This window comes from Schistocerca nitens, chromosome 8, assembly GCF_023898315.1.
Source record: "Schistocerca nitens isolate TAMUIC-IGC-003100 chromosome 8, iqSchNite1.1, whole genome shotgun sequence".
NCBI lineage: Eukaryota > Metazoa > Arthropoda > Insecta > Orthoptera > Acrididae > Schistocerca > Schistocerca nitens.
In genome coordinates this window covers 540,527,656-540,548,712 of record NC_064621.1, presented here as the reverse complement: position 1 = coordinate 540,548,712, position 21,057 = coordinate 540,527,656, and the positions used below count along the sequence as shown (strand labels likewise).

Below are 21,057 nucleotides of genomic sequence, written 5' to 3'. Positions count from 1 at the left end.
AATCATAATTTTTCTGGGAGGGTGCTAACACAACAAACATTAATTTCAACAACACAGAACTAAATTTGCTAAATAAAGGGCTAAATCACAATATTTCCACCAAACTTGATGAAAACACTGTCAAAGACGTAATAACTGACACAAAGGTAGCCTAAATCAAAATGACCACAATGCTCTAGCACATGAAGCAAATAAAATAAAGAAAAACATGAAAACAAAAAAACTCCACAATACTACTCGTAATGAGACTACAACATTAAAACAAATTTAAAAAAACCTAGTTGATAATAATGCTCTTGTGGTTAAGGCTGACAAAAGTAATGCAGCTGTAATAATGTATGAATCAGAGTACATTAACAAAACATCAGAATTTTTTAAAAATACCAACATAACTGAACTAGAATCTTGAGCCTACCCCAAAATACCAAAACAAAATAAAAAACCTCTTAAAGAACTGCAACTTCCTCCTAACAACTTCTGAAGCCAAACACTGCATAATAATAAACCGAACAGCTCCAAAGCTCAGATCACAATCCAAGGTTCATAAACAAGGCCACCCACTACGCCCAACAGTCAACTCAATACACAGTCCTGGACACAAAAAACCAAAAAACTTCATGAAATTCTCAGTAAATCCTACACATTCACAAATAACTACTCCACAGAGAACAGCTATGAACTAATTAACAGCATAAAAGATATCACTATTCCCACAACAGCACAATTTACATCCTTCAACATAGTAAACCTGTACACCAACATGCCTACAACAGAAACATTCCACATAATCAAAAACAACTTATTACATCATAAAAAGCTAAGTAACATAGAAATCTATGAACTGATGGATTTGCTTGGGTTAGTGTTGTCTTACAATTACTTTTCTTTTAATAATAAAATCTATATTCAGAAAGACGGTTTAGCAATGGGCAGTAGTTTAGCTGGCCTACTAGCTGACATCTATATTAATGATCTGTAAAACAAATTCTTTAAAGATAATCCAACGGAAAAAGAAAGTAATTTATTATAGACGCTATGTTGATGACACATTGATACTATACAATGGAACAACAACTGATATAGAAAACTTAGCCTCTAAACTAAATAATATACATCCCACAATACGGTTTACAGTTGAACACCAAACAAAACAGGGAATTAATTTTCTTGACTTAAACATAACATGTCACAACTCCAAACACAAATTCAAAATTTACAGGAAACCCACCATAACAGATGTTGCTATAAACAATACATCATGCCACCCAAATCAGCATAAACTAGCGTTTTTCAGATCAACACTCAACTGTGTAAACAAAATTCATGCTGAACCTGCTGTAAAAACTAAGGAACTAAACATTTTAAAAACAATAGCCCACAACAATGCTTATGACCCAACCATAGTTGACAAACTAGATGCAAAGATGAAAACTAAGCAAAAACCATCAACAAACCTTTCCTCAGCACCAGAAGAAACTAAATATGTCTGTATGCCTTTCCTTGGTAATATATCATACCAACTTGCAAGACTATTCAAAACACACAAAGTCAAAATCAGTTTCCACACAAACAGCAAAATACAAAACAAAACAATTCACAACATTAAAACAACCAGCCAACGATATCACAAATCAGGTACATACAAATTAACTTGTGACAGCTGTTCTTGCTACTACATAGGAGAGACAGGAAGAAATTTTGAAATCCGATAGAAAGAGCACACTGACACACTCCGTTTGAATAATTTAAATAAATCCACTTTTGCAGCCCTTCTAGCCCAAAATAGTCATTCAATCACAGATATAAAAACCAACCTCCACATTCTACACATTGTAGACAAAAAGAATAAAAATAGACCTCTTCGAACAACTTGAAATTTTCATGCTTAACAATAAAAAACCCCACACCATCTTAAATGAACAAATTGATTTAGCAAATAACCCATTCATCTAAAATTTTAAAGAGTCCTTAAATTTGAAAAACTAATAAATACTGTACTCATCCACTCCCATACCCATTCCAACCTCACTCATACCACACCTAAACACCTCTCTCTCTTACACACACACACACACACACACACACACACACACACACAAAATTTTCTTCTCTCCCCTCCCTCTCCCACCCCTTTCCCCCCTCCCTCTTTTCCCTTCCCCCCTCCTCTCCCCATATGTACACTATCCTCGTTATTGAGCAATGAGAAACATGCCAAACATAACTTCACTACCAGAAATATTGTCCTAAACAGTGTTGTAAATAGCATAAGAAAATTTTCCAATGTGAAAACATAATACTAATTATTATATAGGAAGTAATGTCATAAATATATATTTCATTACGAATGCTGCACAAAACTAAAAATTAACAAAGAAACTCTCTGTCTCCACAAAACTCTTTGGAGACAACAACAGCCACACTCTTTGGTTTGTTTATATTTTGTAAAGTATGTGGGAGTCACCATCGGTGAAAAATTGCCTGTTTCACTTGACATTTAATGATACTGGAAAGCATACATTATGTTTTCCAGAGCAGTGCCTGCCACAAGAATAAAAACAGTGAATAATACCATCAAATTAATCTTACAATCTTCCCACAATATTCTTCCCACATACAGTGCTCACTTTTCCGTCTCTATATTCGCCACAGATGCACAACCCCCACAATACTCCAAACTAAATGGTATCATCTGATGATAAATCACCAGGCAATTCGAAACCGGTCATGAATAAATAAAAATTGAAGAAAAAATGGCGATTGGTTGCAGTAATTCCTGAAAACTTTAACAAGACAGTCGCAGTGTTCCAAATCCAGACTGGTAAAAATTAAAGAGACCTTTGGAGAAAAGATAACCACCTGTACGAATATCAAGAGCTCAGTTAGAAAACCAGTTAAAACCAAAGAAGGGAAAACAAATGCGGAAGGAGTATATATAGGGTCTATACAAGCGCAATGTACCTGAAGGCAATATTACGGAAATGGAAGAGGACGTAGATGAAGGTGAAACAGGAGATACGATACTGAGTGAAGAGTTTGACAGAGCACTGGATGATCTAAGTTGAAACAGGGCCCTGGGAGCAGACAACATTCCATTAAGACTACTGATAGCCTTGGGAGAGCCAGCCATGACAAAACTCATCCATCTGCTGAGCAAGATGTATGAGACAGGCGAAATACCCTCAGACTTCAAGAAGAATATAAAAATACCAATCCAAAAGAAAGCAGGTGTTGAACTAACTGTTTAATAAGTCACAGTTGCAAACTACTAACACAAACTCTTTACAGACAAATGGAAAAACTGGTAGAAGCCAACCTCGGGGAAGATCAGTTTGCATTCTGTAGAAATATTGGAACATGTAAGGTAATACAGATCCTACAACTTATCTTAGAAGATAGGTCAAGGAAAGGCAAACCTATGTCACTAGCATTTGTAGACTTAGAGAAAGTTTTTAGCAATGTTGACTGGAAAACACTCTCTGCAATTCTGAATGTAGCAGGGGTAAAATACAGGGAGCAAAAGGCTATTTACAATTCGTACAGAAACCAGATGGCAGTTATAAAAGCTGAGGGGCATGAATGGAAAGCAGTGGTTGAGAAGGGAGTGACACATGGGTTGTAGCCTATCCCCAATGTTATTCAATCTGTATATTGAGCAAGCAGTAAAGGAAACAAAAGAAAAATTTGGAGTAGGAATTGAAATCCATGGAGAAGAAATAAAAACTCTGAGGTTTGCTGATGACATTGTAATTCTGTCAGAGACAGCAAAGGACCTGGAAAAGCAGCTGAACGGAATGGACAGTGCCTTGAAAGTAGGATATAACATGAACATCAACAAATGGGGATAATATAGTGCAGTTGAATTAAGTCAGGTGATTATGAAGGTATTAGATTACGAAATGAGACATAAAGTAGTAGATGAGTTTTGTTACTTGGGCAACAAAATAACTGATGATGGTCGAGGTAGAGAGGATATAAAATGTAGACTGGCTATGGCAAGGAAACCATTTCTGAAGAAGAGAAATTTGTTAACATAAAGTATAGATTTAAGTGTCAGGAGGTCGCTCCTGAATGTACAGGGTGACACAGAATAACAGGAATGTTTGATATGAGTAGTGGCACCAATAGGCAGGTGGTAGAACTGTAGGTTCATGACAGTTAGCGAGTAAACAGTCTGCCATTTCAGTTATCATGGGTCAGTGGAACGGACAACAGCGCGTGTTAGCCTTTTTTTTTTTTTTTTATAAAAACAATGATAGTTTGGTAGCGGCGCAGAGGGAGTTTCGACGTTTTTATAATTTACAATGTCATGATGGCATTCTGTTGAAGCACTTGATAAAATGTTGGATTAATAGCTCTGAAGAGACTGGATCTGCCCTCAAGAAGAAACCAACAGGACGACCAAGAAGTGTGCGTTCTCCAGCAAAAATTGATGTTGTACGCGAGTCTGTCTTACGGAGCCCCACGGTGTTCAATTAGTAAGCAAGCAGCAGTGGTTGGAATGTCCCAGGAGTGTGTTCCCAGAATTCTTCATCTTGATTTAAAATTTCATCCATACAAACTACAAATGGTGCAACAATTGAAGGACATTGATTGTGGTAACGATTAGGATTCTGTCAACAAATGATGATAAAAATATACAATAATGATGAATTTCTAAAAAACATTTTTCCAACATGAAGTTTATAGTAACCACAGTTTAGTCAGCTATCAGCCGCCTTTAGTGAATTAGCAGTCTAGTTAAAAGTTTATTACTCAACTCTCTACATTAAATTGTTGATTTCTTAGGATGGATAGGATGTATGACTGCTGTGTAGGGACACACGAGGAGCTGGCCACTGTTCACGAACAGCTGAGCATGCTGATGGCCACAATCAGCCATCTTCAGGCTGCTGCCACGGAGTGTAGCGGCAGTGGGGAGTCTGGTGCGTTGCCTGGTACGCCCCAGGTGTTACATGCTTCACCCACAGTCCCTGCTGTCGAGACATCTTTGCGGGTACCGGGCGCGGTTGGGCCACCCCAAGTGGAGTGGCGGGTTCAACGGCGTTCGCATCACACGAGGCGGAATGTCAATGTGGAGGCTGGCCACATGACATCACCCACTCTGCCTGTGAGTGGACATGTGACCACTCCTTCAGCAAGGTCCGAGCAGGTACACGTGGGAGGGGTTTATTAGTGATTGGGAGCTCCAGGTGATGGAGCCCCTTAGGGAAATAGCGGAAAGGTCGGGGAAGAAGGCCAGTGTTCACTCTGTCTGCTTGCCGGGAGCGATAGAGAGCACTGGGTGCACCTGACTGCAAACTGTTGCTCATGTCGGCACCAATGTCTCCTGCCGTCTGGGTTGAGAGGTCATCCTCAGTTCATACAGGCAGTTGGCAGAGTTGGTGAAGGCGGAAAGCCTCGTTTGCGGGTTGGAATCGGAGCCAACTATTTGTAGTGTCGTTCCCAGAACCGATCAGGGTCCTGTGGTTTGAAGCTGAGTGGAAGGCTTAAACAAGAGGCTGAGACAATTCTGCGGAGATCTGGGGTGCAAATTTCTCGACCTCCGCTATCGGGTGGAGAAATGTAGGGTCCCCCTGAATAGGTCAGGTGTGCACTACACACAGGAAGTGGCTACAAGAGGAAGCGGCTACAAGGGTAGCAGAATGCGTGTGGAGTGCACGTGAGTTTTTTAGGTTAGAGAATTCCCTAGGCCCGACAAGATGCCTCCTGAGATGCGACAAGGTAGCAGTAGGCAAAACGCAACAGGGAATGACAATATTAATGTGATAGTAGTAAACTGGAGGAGTGTCCATAGAAAGGTCCCACAACTGCTCTCATGAATAAATGGCCACAATGCCCACATTAGTACTAGGGGCGGAAAGTTGGCTGAAACCAATGTGAACAGTAATGAAATTCTAATACTCACATTGGAATGTATACTGCAGAGAGAGGCTGGACGGTGAAGGGGGAGGCATGTTATAGTGATAAAAAGTGCAATAGTATCGAAGGAAATTGACGGAGATCCGAAATGGGAAATAATTTGGGTGAAGGTCACGGTTAAAGCAGACTCAAACATTATAACTGGATGTCTCTATAGGCCCCTTGGCTCAGCAGTTGTTGTGGTAAAACACCTGAAGGAAAATTTGGAAAATATTTCGAGTAGATTTCCCGACCATGTTATAGTTTTGGGTGGAGATTTTAATTCACCAGATACAGACTGGGAGACACAAACGTTTATAACGGGTGGCAGGGACAAAGAATCCAGTGAAATTTTTTTAAGTGCATTATCTGAAAACTACCTTGAGCAGTTAAACAGAGAACAGAATCGCGGCGATAACATATTAGACCTTCTGGTGACAAACAGACCCAAACTATTTGAAAGAGTTAAAGCAGAACAGGGAATCAGCAATTGGTGATTTCAGCCGTAAATAGAAATATTAAAAAAGGTACGAAGATTTTTCTGTTTAGCAAAAGTGACAAAAAGCAGATGTCAGAGTACTTGACAGCTAAACACTAAAGTTTTATCTCAAGTACAGATAGTGTTAAGGATCAGTAGACAAAGTTCAAAACCATCGTACAATATGCATTAGATGAGCATGTACCAAGCAAAATTGTAAGAGATGGAAAAGAGCCACCGAGGTACAACAACCGAGTTAGAAAACTGCTACGGAAGCAAAGGGAACTTCGCAGCAAACATAAACATAGCCAAAGCCTTGCAGACAAACAAAAATTACACGAAGCGAAATGTAGTGTGAGGAGGGCTATGCGAGAGGCGTTCAACGAATTTGAAAGTAAAGTTCTATGTACTGACTTGGCAGAAAATCCTAAGAAATTTTGGTCTTATGTCAAAGGGGTAGGTGGATCAAAACAAAATGTCCAGACACTCTGTGACCAAAAAGGTACTGAAACAGAGGAGAACAGACTAATTGCCGAAATATCAAATGTCTTTTTCCAAAGCTGTTTCACAGAGGAAGACTGCACCGTAGTTCCTTCTCTAGACTGTTGCACAGATGACAAAACGGTATATATCGTAATAGATGACAGAGGGATAGAAAAAAAATTAAAATCGCTCAAAAGAGAGAAGGCCGCTGGACCTGATGGGATACCAGTTCGATTTTACATAGAGTACGCAAAGGAACTTGGCCCACTTCTTGCAGCGGTGTACCGTAGGTCGCTAGAAGAGTGTAGCATTCCAAAGGATTGGAAAAGGGCACAGGTCATCCCAGTTTTCAAGAAGGGACATCGAACAGATGTGCAGAACTATAGACCTATATCTCTAACGCCGATCAGTTGTAGAATTTTGGGACACGTATTATGTTCAAGTATAATGACTTTTCTGGAGACTAGAAATCTACTCTGTAGGAATCAGCATGGGTTTCAAAAAAGACAATCGAGTGAAACCCAGCTCGCGCTATTCGTCCACGAGACTCAAAGGGCCACAGACACGGGTTCCCAGGTAGATGCCATGTTTCTTGACTTCCGCAAGGTGTCTGATACAGTTCCCCACAGTCGTTTAATGAACAAAGTAAGAGCATATGGACTATCAGACCAATTGTGTGACTGGATTGAAGAGTTCCTATATAACAGAACGCAGCATGTCATTCTCAATCGAGAGAAGTCTTCCAAAGTAAGAGTGATTTCAGGTGTGCCGCAGGGGAGTGTCGTAGGACCATTGCTATTCACAATATATATGAATGACCTTGTGGATAACATCGGAAGTTCAATGAGGCTTTTTGTGGATGAAGCTGTAGTATATCGCTGTAGTATATCCGCTGTAGTATATCGAGAGGTTGTAACAATGGAAAATTGTACTGAAATGCAGGAGGATCTGCAACAAATTGACGCATGGTGCAGTGAATGGCAATTGAATCTCAATGTAGACAAGTGTAATGTGCTGCGAATACATAGAAAGAAAGATCATTTATCATTTAGTTACAATATAGCAGGTCAGCAACTGGAAGCAGTTAATTCCATAAATTATCTGGGAGTAGGCATTAGGAGTGATTTAAAATGGAATGACCATGTAAAATTAATCGTCGGTAAAGCCGATGCCAGACTGAGATTCATTGGAAGAATCCTAAGGAAATGCAGTCCGAAAACAAAGGAAGTAGGTTACAGTACACTTGTTTGCCCACTGCTTCGCGCATGCCTGTGGTCTATTTTTGACAAAAGCCTTGTTGGCCAGATGCTCTCTTTCCGACAGGCTTTTTGTTGTGCCATTCTGTGATTTAAGCTGAGCACTTAAGCATACCAAAGATTGCACTACATTTGATTTTGCATCCACAGTTAGCCATGAAAAAGATCTGTTCCCAATATATTCTGCACAATTTATCTGAATCTCAAAAACAGGCAATTGTCAACAAGTGAAACAAATGATTAAAAAACCCAACTGAAGAAATGCAAAATCTGCATATAGCAACATGTTGTTGTTGTTGTGGTCTTCAGTCCTGAGACTGGTTTGATGCAGCTCTCCATGCTACTCTATCCTGTGCAAGCTTCTTCATCTCCCAGTACCTACTGCAACCTACATCCTTCTGAATCTGCTTAGTGTATTCATCTCTTGGTCTCCCCCTACGATTTTTACCCTCCACGCTGCCCTCCAATACTAAATTGGTGATCCCTTGATGCCTCACAACATGCCCTACCAACGGATCCCTTCTTCTGGTCAAGTTGTGCCACAAACTCCTCTTCTCCCCAATCCTATTCAGTACCTCCTCATTAGTTATGTGATCTACCCATCTAATCTTCAGCATTCTTCTGTAGCACCACATTTCGAAAGCTTCTATTCTCTTCTTGTCCAAACTGGTTATCGTCCATGTTTCACTTCCATACATGGCTACACTCCATACAAATACTTTCAGAAACGACTTCCTGACACTTAAATCTATACTCGATGTTAACAAATTTTTCTTCTTCAGAAACGATTTCCTTGCCATTGCCAGTCTACATTTTATATCATCTCTACTTCGAGCATCAGTTATTTTGCTCCCCAAATAGCAAAACTCCTTTCCTACTTTAAGTGTCTCATTTCCTAATCTAATACCCTCAACATCACCCGACTTAATTCGACTACATTCCATTATCCTCGTTTTGCTTTTGTTGACGTTCATCTTATATCCTCCCTTCAAGACACCATCCATTCCATTCAACTGATCTTCCAAGTCCTTTGCTGTCTCTGACACAATTACAATGTCATCGGCGAACCTCAAAGTTTTTATTTTCTCCATGGATTTTAATACCTACTCCGAATTTTTCTTTTGTTTCCTTTACTGCTTGCTCAATATACAGATTGAATAACATCGGGGAGAGGCTACAACCCTGTCTTACTCCCTTCCCAACCACTGCTTCCCTTTCATGTCCCTCGACTCTTATAATTGCCATCTGGTTTCTGTACAAATTGTAAATAGCCTTTCGCTCCCTGTATTTTACCCTGCCACCTTTAGAATTTGAAAGAGAGTATTCCAGTCAACATTGTCAAAAGCTTTCTCTAAGTCTACAAATGCTAGAAACGTAGGTTTGCCTTTCCTTAATCTTTCTTCTAAGATAAGTCGTAAGGTCAGTATTGCCTCACGTGTTCCAGTATTTCTACGGAATCCAAACTGATCTTCCCCGAGGTCGGCTTCTACTAGTTTTTCCATTCGTCTGTAAAGAATTCGTGTTAGTATTTTGCAGCTGTGGCTTATTAAACTGATTGTTCGGTAATTCTCACATCTGTCAACACCTGCTTTCTTTGGGATTGGAATTATTATATTATTCTTGAAGTCTGAGGGTATTTCGCCTGTTTCATACATCTTGCTCATCAGATGGTAGAGTTTTGTCAGGACTGGCTCTCCCAAGGCCATCAGTAGTTCCAATGGAATGTTGTCTACTCCGGGGGCCTTGTTTCGACTCAGGTCTTTCAGTGCTCTGTCAAACTCTTCACGCAGTATCTTATCTCCCATTTCATCTTCATCCACATCCTCTTCCATTTCCATAATATTGTCCTCAAGTACATCGCCCTTGTATAGACCCTCTATATACTCCTTCCACCTTTCTGCTTCCTCCTCTTTGCTTAGAACTGGGTTTCCATCTGAGCTCTTGATATTCATACAAGTTGTTCTCTTTTCTACAAAGATCTCTTTAATTTTCCTGTAGGCAGTATCTATCTTACCCCTAGTGAGATAAGCCTCTACATCCTTACATTTGTCCTCTAGCCATCCCTGCTTAGCCATTTTGCACTTCCTGTCGATCTCATTTTTGAGACGTTTGTATTCCTTTTTGCCTGCTTCATTTACTGCATTTTTATATTTTCTCCTTTCATCAATTAAATTCAATATTTCTTCTGTTACCCAAGGATTTATACTAGCCCTTGTCTTTTTACCTACTTGATCGTCTGCTGCCTTCACTACTTCATCCCTCAAAGCTACCCATTCTTCTTCTACTGTATTTCTTTCCCCCATTCCTGTCAATTGTTCCCTTATGCTCTTCCTGAAACTCTGTACAACCTCTGGTTCTTTCAGTTTATCCAGGTCCCATCTCCTTAAATTCCCACCTTTTTGCAGTTTCTTCAGTTTTAATCTACAGGTCATAACCAATAGATTGTGGTCAGAGTCCACATCTGCCCCTGGAAATGTCTTACAATTTAAAACCTGCTTATAGCAACATAACATAAAATAAAAGTAATCTATTTGTAAGATGAAAAACTAAGCAGTAATAAACTGTGTGTGTGTGTGTGTGTGTGTGTGTTCCAAGATGAATAGAAACCCACACAAATGGTTCATTCACAAGTACTTCAAAGTAAATGATAGCAACACCCCCCCCTTCCCCCTTTCTATACTGCAGCGACCACTGCTTTAGTGCAGTGTTTCTTAAATTGTGTCTCATGTCACAGAACCCTGGGGTTTCATGGTCGCTCAAGGATTCCACAAAACTTTTTCAAAACATCCAACAAAGTAACTCAAAAAACAATAAAAACTAATGCTTCTGCAAAGAAACACCATTTAATCCTAGTTTTCAATCGCAAATTTGAATAGTTGGTAAGAATGTGACACCGACAACAAATAAGGCTGTATATCAGACTTGAAGGCAACGTTGCGGACGGCATACTCAACAATGAAGGAAGGACTGCACAGAATATGATTGTAGCAGGCCATTCAAAGAACCACTCTCACTCATCTCCTAGTGCACCCGCTTCCAAAGCAGTCCATATCACTCTGCTGTCTATCGATGTCCATGTCTACAAAACATTTAGACAGTCAACCCCTTCCAGCTCTTTAAGGAAATCATATAAAAGGAAATGTATGTTTGCTTAAGAAGAGATTTGTGAGAGTTTTATATTTTGCTGTTAACATCATTATCAACATAAGTAGTCATTTAAACTTTTTTCCTCCTGCAGAGGAAAGAAGAGAAAGGAAGGAGAGGCGAGACGAGTGGAGAGTGGGAATGGAGAGATGAAGGGGAACTGAAAAGAAGAAATCTAAATTGTTTGTCTTAAAATTGTTACCAACACTTCATTGCAGCATGATGTAATGGCTTAAAAAAGAAAAATCTCTGAAGTGTTCTAATGCAGAACTTGATTTTTCTGCTTCCAAATCAATGACAAGCTCATTTGCTAAAGGTAATTATGATAGTAATGAGAATGATACCAATGAAATTGTCCTGAAAATAGTCAATACTTCTACAAAAAATCGATCCAGATCCGTTGCTATATAGCTTTGGCAGTATGATCGAAATTACAGGTTTTTAGGATTCACTAACAATAATGATATCGTCAGAAATTATGAAAAGAGTGAATAAAAAAAGCAATTGAAGTGTGTTACTTAGTCACCTGTTGGATATTGCAAAGTGGAGAAGCCTACTCAGCTCCACAAAAATTAATAAACTTTCCACTACGGAGATGGTAAAATGTACGTTAGGTGAAAAATCAACAAAAGAAACAGCTAATACGAGGTGCATTCAAGTTCTAAGACCTCCGATTTTTTTTCTCCGGACTGGAAAGAGATAGAAACATGCGCATTGTTTTAAAATGAGGCCGCGTTCATTGTCAATACGTCCCAGAGATGGCAGTACCGTACGGCAGATGGAATTTTACCGCCAGCGGCGAGAATGAGAACTGTTTTAAATACTTAAAATGGCGACGTTTTCCTTACTTGAACAGCGTGCAATCATTTGTTTTCTGAATTTGGGTGGTGTGAAACCAATTGAAATTCATCGACAGTTGAAGGAGACATGTGGTGATGGAGTTATGGATGTGTCGAAAGTGCGTTCGGGTGCGACAGTTTAATGAAGGCAGAACATCGTGTGACAACAAACCGAAACAACCTCGGGCTCGCACAAGCTGGTCTGACGACATGATCGAGAAAGTGGAGAGAATTGTTTTGAGGGATCGCCGAATGACTGTTGAACAGATCGCCTCCAGAGTTGGCATTTCTGTGGGTTCTGTGCACCCAATCCTGCATGACGACCTGAAAATGCGAAAAATGTCATCCAGGTGGGTGCCACGAATGCTGACGGACGACTACATGGCTGCCCGTGTGGCATGTTGCCAAGCAATGTTGACGCTCAACGACAGCATGAATGGGACTTTCTTTTTGTCGGTTGTGACAATGGATGAGACGTGGATGCCATTTTTCAATCCAGAAACGAAGTGCCAGTCAGCTCAATGGAAGCACACAGATTCACCGCCACCAAAAAAATTTCGGGTAACCGCCAGTGCTGAAAAAATGATGGTGTCAATGTTCTGGGACAGCAAGGGCGTAATCCTTACCCATTGCATTCCAAAGGGCACTACGGTAACAGGTGCATCCTACGAAAATGTTTTGAAGAACAAATTCCTTCCTGTACTGCAACAAAAACGTCCAGGAAGGGCTGCGCGTGTGCTGTTTCACCAAGACAATGCACCCGCACATCGAGCTAACGTTACGCAACAGTTTCTTCGTGATAACAACTTTGAAGTGATTCCTCATGCTCCCTACTCACCTGACCTGGCTCCTAGTGACTTTTGGCTTTTTCCAACAATGAAAGACACTCTCCGTGGCCGCACATTCACCAGCCGTGCTGCTATTGCCTCAGCGATTTTCCAGTGGTCAAAACAGACTCCTAAAGAAGCCTTTGCCGCTGCCATGGAATCATGGCGTCAGCGTTGTGAAAAATGTGTACGTCAGCAGGGCGATTACGTCGAGAAGTAACGCCAGTTTCATTGATTTCGGGTGAGTAGTTAATTAGAAAAAAAATCGGAGGCCTTAGAACTTCAATGCACCTCGTGTATCACTTTCAAGTGAAACAGTAGTTCAACACACAATACGAGGGTGGTTTGAAAAGTTCTCGGAATTGAATACAAAAAAAGTACTTACAACATTGAAAATTTTCTTAGTTTTCAATGCAGTCTCTTTGTAGATTAATGCACTTGGTTTGACGATGTTCCAGTGCCTTGATCCCATCTCAAAAATGAGTTTCCTCCAGGCCTGCAAAATAGTAGTCAACTCTGGCTATCAATTCTTTGTTTGAAGTGAATTTTCGCCCACCAAGAAAAATTTTCAGTTTTGGAAAGAGATGGAAGGCTGATGGAGCCATATCAGGTGAATTCATACCTTAGTTCGTATAATTTTGCCATGGTGATGGCACATGTGTGCGGAGGTGCATTGTCTTGATGGAAGATGACTTTCTTCCTTGCTAAACCTGGCCTTGTTTTGTGTATCTTTTGTTGCAATTTGTCCAGGAGGTTAGCACAGTATTCTCCAGTAATTGCTTGCCCAGTGGGGAGATAATCTACAAACAGAATCCCCTTCGCATCCCAGAACACTGAGGCCATGACCTTCCCCACCGAGGAAATTGTCTCTGCTTTCTTTGGTGGCAGAGAATCAGCATGTTTCCACTGCTTTGACTGTTTTGTCTCTGCGATATAGTAGTGCACGTAAGTTTCATCTGTGGTCACAAACTGGAGCAAAAAACCTTGTTCGTTTCTCCTAAAATGGGCCAAACATTGTTCCGATATGTCTATTCTCGTGCGTTTTTGATCCAACATCAGGAGTCACAGCACCCATCTTGCAGATAATTTTTTCCATTTCTAATTCTTCATGCACTTTCAATTGGTGATCCTCCATGACCATTTTGTGCACTTTTGCAATTTCTGGAGTAGTGACACACTGCGGATCACCATCTAAGCTCTCCCAACCAAATTTAAATTCATTTGTCCATTTGGCAACAGTTGAATATGAAGGAGCAGTCTCCCAATGTTTTTTGGAAATCAGCATGAATGTCTCTAGAATGAAATTTTCACTCTACAGCGGAGTGTGCACTGATATGAAACTTCCTCGGTCCAGCACACAGTTTTAATCTGCAGGAAGTTTCATATCAGTGCACACTCCGTTGTAGAGTGAAAACATCTTCTAGAAGCATCCCCAGGCTGTGGCTAAGCCATGTCTCCACAATATCCTTTCTTCCAGGAGTGCTAGTTCTGCAAGGTTCGCAGGAGAGCTTCTGTGAAGTTTGGAAGGTAGGAGACGATGTACTGGTGGAATTGAAGCTGTGAGTCATGCTTGGGTAGCTTAGTTGGTAGAGCACTTGCCCGGGAAAGGCAAAGGTACCGAGTTCGAGTCTCGGTCCGGCAGTTTTAATCTGCCAGGAAGTTTCAGCATGAATGTCCTTTTTTTCCCATCATCGCAAATCACTATGCAGGAACAACAACAGAGCAACATCACTGCCACAGCTCTAATGAATATTACGTGAACAACTCGTTCAAACCACCCTCGCAGATTTACCAACCAACATACAGAATGAGCTTACTCTCTGTCTCTAATGATGCAAATTTTCATAACAAATGGATTGAATCTAATGATGTAACAGGACTCACAGTATTGACTGCAATAGCTAACACAAAAACATACTACTGCAGAATCTTCTTTGATGCTAATCTATAGTAACAGGTACTACTGGAGTCTACATACTTGGTCTCTGAAACTCTTTTCTTGAAGAGAATAAAATACCACGGAGCAATTGCAGTCTTCTCTCTGCCAATGGATCAACTCTTTGCCAATGGATCAAAGGCCATTAGTGGTGTAATTAATAAAGCTGTACAGCTTATTAAGAATATCGCCAACAAAAACTATTCTAGAAGCCACTGCACGATTAACAGGCAGGCACTTGCTGCAAAATAATTAGCACCCAGTTGCATGTATCCTCTTCACAAGATAAAAATTATTAACTTCTTAGAATCTCTGCCACTAAATAATGTGAAAACCTGAGGAGTGTACATGTATCTCTTATTACACATACTGAAGTCAGAGGATTATCTCAAGAGAAGATAATAAGTCATATTTTTGAACTGACAGACAAGTGTGTGCTTGCTGTTTAAAAAACAGCTTCGAATTGAACTATCAAATTTTCAGTAGCAACTGGTTTCTTCAGATGGCCTATTTAAGCACCTTTTTACTCTGCTCTACAAATGCTACGGAACAACTGACCAAAGACAGTTAAAGAAAACTTAGATGGCGGGATGTGTTAACAGCAGTGAAGCCTGTGCACGAATGCACTGTATGCATTTGACAGTTCATGTGGTACAGTATTTGATGAAGGTGGTTGTGGAACTGATTAGTGCGACATTCCGTGTGGTACAGCAACATGTCTGCAAGACATCATTTCAGTGCTTGTGTTCGTGGACGAGTAGTCTGACAGCTTGAAGCCAGCTCAAGTGCCACAACCCTGGTTACAGAAATGTTACTACTGTGGCTACAGTAGTAGGCATGTTCAAAAGTGACATCACATGATTAAAATAGGCCACTGAAGGTGGAAATGCCCCTGCAGAAGCATGCGGGTGGTTGTAGGCGGACCATCACATCACAAGAGGATCAATATGTAGCCATAGTGGCAGAAAGGAACAGACATCTCACTCCTAGATTACAGCAAGACGGTACTGTAAGGAATTTATTCTGTGTCATGACTGTCTGTTTAGGAATGCGGTAGGTCTTGACTTTCTATTTATGGATGATGATGCCTTCCCACACAAGACCACTGAGATGTCTGGCACACTGAAAAGTGGACACATTGAACATAAACACCTGCATACTCCCTGAGCCTATACCTCATAGAGCATGTCTGGGATGCTCTTGCCAGACTCATTTCTCATCTAACACCCTCCCTGAACCATGCAGGAACTGAAAACTGCCTTGAAAGAGTGGGACAATATTCTGCTTTCAAGGACTCCTCAACAGTTTGTCAGCCAGCATGAATAACAGGTGAAAAATGTGCATTAGTGTCCAAAAAGGACATACTCCTTACTAAGAGTCGAACATCGACCTTCATGTTTTGAAGTCTGACCGGCGTCAACCAAGAACATTATTTGTCTGTCTGTTATTCTGCTTTTCCATATGGTGAAGTCTGTATAATTTTTTGTTATAAATATACCAATCCATTTCTACTCTGTATGCACTGTGTTTCATGTTGTACATCATTATCTGTGATTGTTCCTGTCCAACAATGTCTCTGTTCCTTGGAGGTTTCAAGCAGTGTAGAAAAATCAAGGGCTCAATTTAACTCTTCAAGGCAAGTAAATGAATCTACTAATCAAGAAAACCCTTTTGCCTTCAAGAAAAATAAACTGGACCATTTGAATATACTCCAATGGGTTTGATTGCTTCCTGACAATAAAAGACATTGTAGAAGAGGCTTAAAACAGAAGATATGTTTATTGAAGTTATTCAGTACCTGAAAGATCTGAATGAAACTTATAATTAGTATTTTCCAAATGAATAGTAAATTATACAGCAAAATGAGCAGTGGGTTACAAGCCTATACATTGTGAATGCACGATCTTCTACCATACCTGCAGAAGAGTATGAAACTGACATTAGTTCATTGTTGGAAGAAAAATTTGAATGTATGTCGTTACCGAAATTATGCTGCAGTGTAGAATGCCTGTAAACATACCAACAATTATCGCAAAGGGCCATGTTGATACTTTTACCATTTGCAACGTCATACATGCACAAAACAGAGTTCTCCCCTTACGTGTGTAAAAAAAAAATTAAATCTCAACAGACTCACTGCCAAACCTGTTACAAGAATTCAGCTTTCATCAATAAAGTGTAATTGCAAAAATAAGAACCAATACAACTTATTTAGTTAAAATTTAAAAATCCTAACTGATCATGTTATTTCAAATTTAAGAGGATTCAGATTTATTTTGAAATTACTTTTTGAAGTAAATAAATGTTATTTCAAATTATTGCCAATTTTGTTGCAAATAATAAATTTTCACAATGTTGGATTAAAAACGTACTAAAGAAACAAACCAGGGGTCCTGTCACACTGAAAAGATTAAGAATCATTGTTTTAGAGGATCTAAAACTAGTTAATTCTGAATAGTATACAATTATCTTTTTGCCACAAGTCACCACAGAAGTCAGTAACAAGAAACAAAACGATCACACCATTCTTCATTATGACAATGCCAGCTGTCAACAGCATGTCAAAACAATCGATTATTTAACAGAGAAAAACCATTGAATTAATGTCTCATTGCCTTTATTCAACTGATTTATCATCTAGTGACCTCTTTACACTCAAGTTGCTTGCAGTTAATGCTGTTTCTGGTTTCTCGACCTCCGAAGTCTCTTAGTCTATGATTACCTCAGATCCCCTCCTGGAGCTCCTCTGACAAACCACTGATCTGAGTCTTATTTTCTTTTTCCCTTTGTGATCCACCTTAATTTCTTTCTTTTGCTGTCTATTATTTCACTTGTTTTATATGGCCATAACACAGCAACCTCTTCCTCTCAATAGCTTCCTTTATTTGAAAAATGTACTGCCTTAAGCTGCTGTAAAATACTTAAGTTATACAACCAGTTTCAGTCATCTAACCATCATCCAGTTCATAAAAGTAGTCATAGAATCATGTCAGGTGAAATATAACCATGAATAATACAAAGGTTATCATAATATAAATTATGTCATCAATCTGTAAGAACTGTGCTAGTCAGTGTATTCATTCACATTAAAACTGTAATTGGTTTAAATACTGGAGAGTTGCCTCCTGAAAATATATTAGCTTCCATTATGTTCCCTTCCATTTCCACCATTTTTCTGATTTTTTCATCTCTGACTCGTCTACTCTTGAGACTGCAGCACTGTCTCCAGTAATCCATTTCTGCATCGCAGCTGATCATTTGTCTCTTCCTTATTTCCAAAACTTCCTGACCCATTATACATATATACATTTATTTTCTGTTAGTGTTTTGTTCGAAACCTTTTTAATTTTGTTTCTGAGGTTACTACGTCTAAGGATTGTATTTAGTTCTCAACTAACACATTTCCTTTAATCAGTCTAATTTTTAATAACTTCTACACTCTTTCCTTTCTTAGGTTATACCTCCATATTTCATAGAAAATTAAGATTAAAATTCCCAGCATCTTATCATTTTCCAGGTTCCAAGAACAGAGTGGAAAACTGCTTCCAGAATTGGTTACAATGCTTGCAGATGTGTATAAATTTTAATGGTGATTAATTTGAGAAACAATAAAGAGATGTATATGAAAACAATTCATTCTTTCTGTAAAAACTTACAAAGGAGGCATTGTTGCTTCTGGTTATAAACTCCTATGGTCAATGAGTTGGCTGTAGGACACATCATTACAGTCTTTGGTGGTGATGAATGGAATAATCTAATGTACAGTAAGCTGGAATTTGGATAAATGTTTCAAGATGCTGAGATATCATATCAATATAACAATCAAGGATCAGACTGATTTTTGGAACTTCTTCACAGATACATATACTATAATCTCCTAATTTGGAAAAAAACTTTTATAGTTTTACAAATGTGGGCCAAAACTGAATGACAGAGATTTTCCTGTCAAAATTTAAATTCTTATTGTGTGCTCAACAGGGTACAGCAATTCATAGGGCTGTATCAATGACTATACCTGGTTGGAAATCAAAGATGACCTTAAACTATGCAAGTAATCAACACTCCTGGATGGAAACAAAATGACTTATGTGTTGGTTGGAAGGGACAGGGGTTAGTCGGGGAGGGGTTAAGCGTGTGGAACATAATCTCCTCCTTGAATCAGGCAGGACTACGGAGTATTGAACAAAAAAAGTAGACACCAAAAGAGTATAATAAATAAATGTTATTGGAGTTTTACTTAGGAGAATGGTAGCACATTTAACACTCAATAAGCCAGGTACTAGCAAATCAAAGAAGAAAGAACAAATACTTTCAACACTGTAGATAGTAGAAACTAATAGCAGACAAAATGGTAATTTGTACATAAAGTAATAGCTTGCTTAATGAGAGATGTAATTAAGGAACAGGAGCAAAGAAACACTATTGTAACATACTAGAAGATAGTTCTAATTTTAATTACAGTGAAACCTCTATATAACGTTTTTCAAGGGACCACAAATTCTGAACACTGTATAGAGGAAAACACTATAAAGAGGAAGGCTTCCAAATAATAATTATAGGGCACTACTGAAGATTGGGATACCACTAATCAGCTTTGACAAATGGTGATGACATTTTAAATTTTCACGAGACTGTAATATGATATTCATTGCAAATGATCAATGTATCAAATGATTAGGTTTTTGTAATTAAAACATAGGGCACGGTAGGTGGATGGGTGAAAGTAAATAGATCAGTTTGTTCTGTAAAAAGTTATAACAGATTCTTAAGATATGACATCATTGTCCAAAGCTGACAGGCGGTATCCCGTTCTTCAGTTGACCCAATTATAGAATATGAGCCAAATTTTGTTTATGATATACTGAACATATTACATAAAAACACAGTAAATGGTACAGATCAAAAAAGAATTAGTTACAAAAAAATTACTTTAATAATTAAATTATGAAATGGAACTAAAATTTGCAGAAAACTCTAGGAACCTATGCAATCTGAAAATTACATACCTATAATTTTTTAAAATATTCAAGCAAGCATGTTTGTTTTCTATTTCTCCCAGACTCTGTGGCAATCATTTCTTGCTCCAAATGAGCAAGTTGAACAACTGTTCTGTCCTCAACTCTATGGGCCATCATATATCTCGTGAATGTTTCAAAGGCTTCAGCTGCCTTAGTATATGAAGGTACAGGGTCATCTTCCTTGTCACTGTCACTTTCACTACCACTATTATTCTCCAAGCTTCTCTCTGCAGTCAGCTCCTCAATACTTTGTACTCCTGTGGTTGCCACATTGTCATCCACAGCCACAAAGTCCTCAAAAGTGACAGAATCACTGCCTATTAATTCCTGCCACCAACATATGAAACACGCTGAGCATGGGCTTTCCGAGCCAGTGCAAACTGTGAATCCACAGAACGGAAAACAATGCGTCTACATCCAGTCACATAAACATTATAAAGAGGTAAATAATTCACCTGGGTTCCGAAAATGTGAGCGTTACGTGGAGGAAATTGTAATATAGAGGAAATGTAGTAAAGAGGAAAATTTAACATTGTTTGTATGGACTTTTAGTCGGGACTGAAAAAAACAGACGTAACATAGAGGAAAACATTATATGAAGGAACGTTATAAAGAGGTTTCACTGTATTTTGTGACATGGGAAATTAGTAGTGAAGTTGACAAATATACTGCTACCTAAACAAATACTGAGATGACAGACAGAAGTCATCACATTGCAACTGCATGATAGGAACAAAACAGTATACTGCTAAATTTTCATTATAATATTTGCAGAAGCAAATATTATTAAAAACCTGTAATACGAGCTTGTTTCAATACATGCTGTACCAACCACACTCCAATCAGCTAACAAAATAAAAACATACAAAATATCTGTTTTTGGTACATTAAAAAAAATTATGTCACTAACCTGTCTGAATCAGATCCATTTCTAGCAATAATTAATTTTAATTTGCTAAGACCACCAACAGGCACCCTATCACTACCTGTAGCAAACTGTAGTAACTTCCTCTTATAATCTAAAGGCATATTATGAACAATATCCCAGAAATCGCGTATTATCGGTGTGTCTGATGTATATCCACCATCATATTCTGTAGCTTCTTCCAGTTCATTGAAATTAAAATTCTGCAACAGATCACAAAATACAATTTCATGACATAACAATTCTGAGATGT

At 39.0% G+C, this 21,057-nt stretch overlaps 1 protein-coding gene across 2 annotated transcripts in view; it reads right to left on the bottom strand.

Moving 5' to 3' along the window:
- The window catches only part of LOC126198485 (ubiquitin-protein ligase E3A), a 133,917-nt gene that overhangs the window by 8,716 nt on the left and 104,144 nt on the right, over positions 1 to 21,057 (bottom strand). For both annotated transcript variants that reach the window (XM_049934854.1, XM_049934855.1), the window contains exon 11: positions 20,790 to 21,007. In XM_049934854.1, the coding sequence (XP_049790811.1) occupies positions 20,790 to 21,007 (218 nt within the window). The remainder of the gene's footprint in view (positions 1 to 20,789; positions 21,008 to 21,057) is intronic.